This window comes from Pinus tabuliformis, chromosome 4_2, assembly GCF_031772625.1.
Source record: "Pinus tabuliformis cultivar Carrire ecotype Pingquan chromosome 4_2, CPIR1, whole genome shotgun sequence".
Taxonomy (NCBI): domain Eukaryota; kingdom Viridiplantae; phylum Streptophyta; class Pinopsida; order Pinales; family Pinaceae; genus Pinus; species Pinus tabuliformis.
The window spans coordinates 654,482,780-654,490,454 of record NC_142304.1 but is presented as its reverse complement, the minus strand read 5'-3'; the positions used below and the strand labels follow the sequence as shown (position 1 = coordinate 654,490,454).

Genomic DNA, 7,675 nt, shown 5'->3' with positions numbered 1-7,675 from the left:
AAGGTCCAAAATCTGCCAAGTCTGGTTCTTCCAAGGCATGAATTGCCCTATATTTTATAAACATATGCATCTAATGAAGTATGGGTGGAAGTTTTGATGCAAAAGCATGAAAAAAGGGAAGAAGATTGTTCATATACATCAGGATGTTTTAGTGACACTAAACTCAGGTATCCATCTTCTCATAAATAAATCCTTGCCGTAAAAAATGAAATCAAAAGATTCAGGTTGTTCCTGAAGCCAGTAAAATTCAATTTAAGAACAAAACTCAAACATATGGTTAGAATGCTTAGAAACAAAAGATTTTTAGAACAAGGAAATAATAGGATACTAAGATGGAGCCTATGGTTGGATGGATTTGACTTTGAGATTGAATATAAAAAGGGAAAAGATAATGTTTAGAATATTTTCTTAAAAGAGAAGCAGCGCCAAAAGAAATCAAGATATTCAGTTGTTCATCAACTTCAACTTCATCAACACCTCCCTCTGCCCCAGAGGGTTTTCAATGAGTTCTAATATGTAAATATTGTCATATGTCATTTTGTTTTCAATGTCTCATAGATAGGGTCAAGGAGAGTCCTGCATATGAATACATCCTTGAAAAATGGGTTAATAGTAGTCATAGTAATGTAAGTAATATTATGTATTTTATAGAGTCACCCAAAATGTTTCAAGGGGCCATTAGATTTTCACCTTTTGCAGGACAGAGATATATTTGTCTGTATGAGCCATGGTTGAGTTGTGCAGACTATTGTAATATCTTGATGTACACCAAATATGCCAAGAGATTTTGGTTGATGTTCAAATGTAGTTCTATGTGTAACCCCTATAATCATTGGTCACCTTGGTTAAAAATATTGCTACATAACTGGTGCCCAAGAGAAGGAATATTTTGTACCATCAAAAGACACGAATTTATTGACTATCTTTGAGAAGATATCAGAACAACAACACAGTCCGAGGCATGGTTTTGCTTCCAGATAGAACATTTGTTCAACACACTTAAAGTACATACTATTCAGCCACTAGAGAAACTCGTCTACAAGGAAATCTCAGTTCTTTGGATCAATTTGTAATCTTGTAGATGAGAGAGTACCTAGTATGTATGATCTCCTTTCTTTCCGTGCTATAATATCATGCCACCTCATGCAGAAGCCCATTTGTAACCAAGCCCGAAACATCTATATTACTCAAGTGACAGTGATAATTATGGATATCCAAGCGACTGCCACAATCTTTGTAAGGAAGCATGGTGGGTTGTATTTCATGTCTAGTCACCTGACAGTGAGTGTGACCAATGCCATGGGATTTTGATAAAATATCCACTGTGTACATCTTAAAATATATTTTAACCACAGTTTAAATGACTAAGTGGAGGGTCTGTCTTCCGAAGTAAAATCTTAGGTTAACTTTCCAGACGAATATCTGAAACTTGGAGCACTTCTGCGACTTTTGGTGGGACTTGACCCACATTTCATAGAATCCACTAAAAAGTTTAGATTTGAGATCTATAGTTTGTATACTTTATTTAGACAGGTCAGATTTCGGGAAGATACTTGTTTCCTTGTTAAAATCTTATAAACAAGGAAAATGTATCGCCATTTAGGCATTTGAGTATGTGTTTTCGGAGCTCTCTCTCTCTAAAGCTCTGCGTCATTCTGTCTTAGGTCGAGTTTGACAAGCCTACGCATGTTCACTTTGATGCATATGTGAACCTAAAGTGGTGGGACTCCTAGGAAATATTGAGTCTGAGACTTTGCTAAGGTCGATCCATGTCTCCCATTACAAGTCTGTAAAAATGAGAAATACATGAAAAATGTGATTGCAATCACGTCTTTTCATGTATTTCTCATTTTTTTTGCAGCAAGGTCCATTGAAAGTATGCAACATAGGTACTCCTTGGATGAGGAATCAAAATTTTCATCCAATGAGTACTCTCATTCGAAATTTGAGCAAACCGTTAGGGAGATAATTTGAAAATACAAGTTGAAAAAGTAGTTTTATTATTCTATTATTTCTTAAACTTTTTACTTTTTTATTCCAAAATGGTGAATCATCCCCCATGGTTCACATCATCATCTTGAATCCTATTGGTTCTTTTAAAGTTTATTTTGGTTGTACATTTTCTTAGGAGACTCATTTTCGACCTAAAAATTGAGAGGTTCTTATGGTTTTCATTATGAGCACAATGATTAGAAGTACTTTAACTACATTGTTTTGCATACCGATGATGTTTTATTGTCGTTATCGCGAGTTTTTTGTCTCCTCTAGTAGAGAAAATCTAAAGAAACTAAAAAAAGTACAATTGAAACTTGGTGTTGAAACAACCATTTTTCGTTTTCTACCTATTGTGTTGGGTATAACATATTTCCCCATCATTTTAAGCTAGTCCTTCAATTATCTTTCTTTGTTAAATGACAAATGCATCTGATCTTTTTCTTTATCTGATCTTTCATTCTCCATTGGTTCCCCACCCCAGGTCAATTTATGAATGACTCTCCTTCGTAGGAGCAAAATCGTATGAGTTATTTGATCAGAGTGCAACATCCTGATCACACTAGAAAGATATTGCTAGCAACCCTCCCATCACATTATATATTGAAATTCGAGTCTCCCTGAGCAATTTTGCTCCCAAAGTTGGAAATGCTATTCAACAAAGGTGTCAAAAAAGTTGTTCATGTGTTCTTGGCACTTTAATATCTATTTTTTTCAAGTGATCCTTGTCCCCTATCTCAGAAACGAGATGTAATTCAATCTAGCCCCATTCAATAAAGTCATGCTAAAATGCAGTTTTGTGCAAATAGAAGCTTTAGTTAATGCCTCTAAAGGGTTGTGAGACCCAAAGGGATAGATGGATCCCAAGAAAACCCACATAAGTTTACTGCAACTTTTTATGCAAATAGAAGCTTTAGTTAATGCCTCTAAAGGGTTGTGAGACGCAAAGGGATAGATGGATCCCATGAAAACCCACATAAGTTTGCTACAGCTTACTAAGTTTTTCATGCATGCTTGTAATGGGAAATGGATAAATTTGATGTAAACTTCACAAATATAGTCTTAGATATGGAGCATAAGCGGCCACTGATGACTTATGCTATAGATTCTAAGACTATTCCGACATTTCTAAGGAACTATTGGGTCTTTGATAAATGGACCTTCAAAATTATCTCCTAAGTGTACGATATGGGTATCGAAACCGAAACCGAAACCGAAACCGAAGTCTACGGAAAAAGTCTCCTTACGAACTTGTGTTTCTTCATTCTAGTGTCCTTACGAACTTGCGTTTCTTCATTCCAGTTTCGTTTGGATTCATAGGAGCTTCGTTATATTTTAATTGAATACATTAAATCACAATAGTAATGGCTATTTCAATAAAGATGTATGTCTTAAATATCTTTTTCATGCTTAAACAAATTTAATTTAATAATTAAATGTTTGTTATAATGTTATAAAATTAAAATTTTGATTTTTTTAAATGATTTTTCTCTGTTAATAAAAATTTAATATTACTCGTGATGTAGTGAGCCTTCTCCCATCTTGATGGCCTTTAAAAGCCCAAAATTGTCAAAAAGATCTATCTATTGTTCATGTGAAAAATGTAAGTTGCTCTATGTAAATGTAAGTTGCATTTCACTGCACAACTATCCACTATCTTCATATTCATAGATTGCATCTTTGTTTGGGACATGATTTTAATACTCAATTTTTTTTTCATTTTCGATTTTTTTAAATAAATTTCAGAAATTAAATAAAAAAATAAATATACCTTCAGTTCGTTTAGAGTTCATTAAAATCTCCTTAACTTTATCACAGTAAGTGCTTCCTTTTTATGTTGTTTTGATGTCTTTTTGGAATTGGCTCACATGCATCTTAACACTGAAGGTAGGAAATTCATATGTTATAAACCTCAATTATAAATAAATAGTAAGATTATGTATTTAACAAGGATAGCTGCGATGCAGCGAGTCCCTGCACTAAGTTGAGATGTGTCATAGCTATGCTGGCAAGCTCTTAGTTCAAGCCAAGACAGAAGAAAACTAGTATGTGTCATAGCTATGCTGGCAAGCTCTTAGTTCAAGCCAAGACAGAAGAAAACTAGTATGACCTGTTGCAATACACCTCAGGCACATTCTGGACAACAAGTGTGTGTGTTATAACAGGTTGTTCAGCAGAATTTGACACAACTCCTTAGAATAGTGAAAAAATATGCCTAACCTAGCTAGTGGACATTCAGTTATTAAAAAAAGAAAAAAGACTACATATTCAGTGGTTCAGAGCATAAGTATGTAAGCTCAAAGTTCCGACCTAAGTGTGTAAACGTCCAATAAGCCTAGTGGGGTTTTTCTGCTCAATTCAAAAAACCTTATTCAAGTGCACAGAATCTGCTATTGAACCACACGAACCACCTGCTTCTCTTGCTACCTTTGCTTCTCCTACACATGGTTCTAAGGTGAAGTCTGAGAAGAAACTACGAAGGGAGCAGCGCCGTAGGGATAAACATGCTAAGAAGGGGGATCCAAGAAAGGCTTCAAATTATGCCTGCGAAGATTTTCCCAGAGAAAGATTTTCCAAAATTTGATAAGTTTTCGATTTTAGACTCTACGGCCATAAAATGTTCAGTACATGTGATTCCCTTAAAAAGGATTGTGAAAATGATAAATGCAGGAGCTCAATTACATGCCATATGATACTATTAAAAACTTTTTGCAAATTTCTACTATAGAAAACAGATAATCCCAATACCGAATGCTGCCCGTCCTGCACCGGTAACAGCAACCCACTTTAATTTTCAGTGAAATGGTTTGAATGTGCTTGAAATCATTACAAATTTTCTTGAGAGCCGGGGTAATTTTCAATTATGGCAAAACTAGGCTTCAGATTATATTATGATAAAAAGACGTCATGGACCATGTGGGCCCTCCCATGAACGCCACATACCTCACCTCCTCCATGTTATACCGTGGGTCATGACCAAGCTACTACCATGGGATACTGTTGCATGAGCATGCTAGTACCTCAGCCACGCACCCAAATCTGCATGTAATCTGATGAAACCTGGGATCGATGAAACCTGTGTTAACAAATGGGGGAAAAGATCTGTCCGAGGCAAATAGCCTATTTTGCAGCGTTCATCATTCCAAGGATATGCTGGCTATGATTTCTGCTCTTACTCGAGTAGTCTGTGGGCATATCCTTCATCCCATGGAGGGCAGCACACCTCAATTAGTAGCCGAGAAGAAGAGATGCAGAGATGAGGAACAGACGATCTCATCCACCATGAATTGCGCCAAGCCGGACGATATTTCTGGTCAACACCTTACATTCTCTCCAGGTAAATAAATAGTCTCCTCATCTGTGAATTTTTTGACAGTCCTTTTAAGTTTTCATGGCCTGAATACGAATTGTAGATGAAATGAAATGAATATCTCAGAGGCTGTAAACAATTGGATCGTGCATCAGAATTGGTATAAAGTAGGAGGCAAATGGAAAGAAAAAGTAAAATATTTGTAATATATATGGTGTGTTCTATGCTACATGGAATGAAAGGGATAAAGGAAAATTAATAAACATTTGAAACAAAATAGGCTTCTAATAGCAGTAAAACGAGCCTCGAGAAGAACCAGATCTGGAAGGGAAATACGAAATTAATCTACTATATCTGGTGTCTGGTATGCTATAAGGAATGAAGAGGTGAAATAAAAATTAGAAAAACACACGAAACAAAATAGGTTTAAATTAGGTTTGTAATAGCAGAAATATAAACGCGGAAAGGAATCCGATCTTGAAAAGAAATATAAAACCTTTGTAATATCTCTGGTGTGTGCTATCTCATATGGAATTGAAGGAAGAAATTAACAAATCAAATGAGGTTTATAGGAGACCGAAAGTTGATCATGAAAAGTAACAAGATCTGTCTTCTATTCACTCATTTCGAGGAATGGAAAAAAAAAAGGACAAAATTTAATCCTGTTTGCAGTCATTCCTTCACAGTGGCCTCATTTCATAGCTTCATGGGCATGAAAATTTAAAATTTCCCTGCATAAAAATTTGCCAGAATTTGTGAGAATCAGTATTGCAGCAAAATTTGCTGCATGAAAATTTACCACGCTGGATTTACAAAGGCAACATATTATCAATTCTTTTTCTGCATGAAAATTTACCACAGCATTACATAAAAGTCTTTCATTATCAATGTAATTTTTTCAGGAGAAACTGCATGCCAAAGCACTCTCGATTTATTTCATCACTGAAAGAAATGGCGTAGCTAATGAGGAGAGCGTACCCAATGGCTTGCTGCGAGACTGCGTTTGCCTCGGTGATGAGGAGGCCTCCTCTCGTGGTTCTCTGAGAATAGAACTCCACGTGGCAGGGCTGCGGGATGTTGTCGAGCGCACGACATTGAGTCATGGGAGCCAACACAACCCTGCAGGTACGTGAACATGAGTTAGTACCTGAAGCTCACTGGCTTTGCAGAAAAATTATATAAATTACTTGCTCTGAAACTAAATTTGTGACATAGTAAATTACCTGTGAGACAGATTGAATAGCGGACCCATCTGAAAAGACGAAAGGAGATGAGGACTCGGGCACGAAAGAATGACTTCAATTTAACAAACGCTCGCCTGCAATATGAATGAAATACTCTCTGCTGAACTATGATTGCTAGCAGAAGCTATTGCAAAGCATAAACAATGAAACCAGAAGGCGTCTAAGAAAAGAAGCGGAAGAGTCCGGGAAAACAATTTGGAAGTGGGAGAAGAGATGCAAGGTGTTGATATTGGGGACCGCCCTCCTGATATTGGGGACCGCCCTCCTGACACCTGCCGGCAGCCAAGGACACCTGCAGCTTAACACCAAAGCACAACCTTGTAACAGCCAACAGGATATAATACCTTAGGAAAGCTTGGCATACCCCGGCTGTATGACTTAACATTAAACATTAACGAATTAATGTTAGCATTAAAACGAAACCGCACACGGTCAGGGCCAGTCGATTGTGCTTAAATACGAGTTTAAGCTATGGTCCGGCCTCTTCCGCCTCGGGAAGAGGCCAAATAAGATGGCGAAGGATGGCGAAAGAATGAGTGCAAACGAAACTTAGGATATCCCCGCTCTAACCGCCGTATAACAGAGAAGGGCAGGGGTCAACTAATGCTAAGTCGGGGTCCTATCGATTACTATAGTCCCTGCTAGATGCCAGATGGCAGGGACTAATAAGTTATTTATGTGTTATAGTTATTTTGTTTTTTTTTTTGGTTTTGTTTAGTTGTTATTTAAAGTAAATGTGTTATTAAAAAATAATTTTTTAATTAAAATTTAAAATTTTATTGGTAAAGAATTTATTTATGATCAAAACATTATTTTTGAAAGGCAATTTTTTAAGCAAAATTTTCTCTAAAGAGAAATAAAAAATTCAAAACATCCAAAAAAATTGTCTTCCCTATGCAAAAAAAATCCCAATTCCAATTTTGCTTACCACATTGCCTTGACAACTACATGAGAATCTACTTACCACATTGCTTTGACAACTACATGGGAATCTCCCTGTCAACATGTGAACTGATCCCTCAGTTCAAAGCATATTTACAAGTCTATTGAGTCATTAATATATTGAGCAATATATACTCACCGCTGAATAATGTCCCTATTTAAATCCAACTATAGACATTTACTAACT

The 7,675-nt window shown here is 36.3% G+C and overlaps 2 protein-coding genes across 2 annotated transcripts; one reads left to right on the top strand and one right to left on the bottom strand.

The window, feature by feature from the left end:
* Window positions 1-5,061: 5,061 nt before the first annotated feature.
* Window positions 5,062-6,298, top strand: LOC149171086 (uncharacterized). The gene is made up of 2 exons (XM_089427430.1): window positions 5,062-5,329; window positions 6,205-6,298. The coding sequence occupies exons 1-2, from the start codon at window positions 5,062-5,064 to the stop codon at window positions 6,246-6,248; spliced, it is 312 nt and encodes a 103-aa protein (XP_089283556.1). The 3' UTR covers window positions 6,249-6,298.
* Window positions 5,320-6,664, bottom strand: LOC149171085 (putative 12-oxophytodienoate reductase-like protein 2A). Its single transcript, XM_089427431.1, has 3 exons — window positions 6,526-6,664; window positions 6,281-6,421; window positions 5,320-6,033 (listed from the first exon to the last, which is right to left on the bottom strand). Exons 1-3 carry the CDS (start codon window positions 6,552-6,554, stop codon window positions 5,994-5,996), a joined length of 210 nt encoding a protein of 69 aa, XP_089283557.1. The 5' UTR covers window positions 6,555-6,664; the 3' UTR covers window positions 5,320-5,993.
* Between the last annotated feature and the right edge of the window lie 1,011 nt (window positions 6,665-7,675).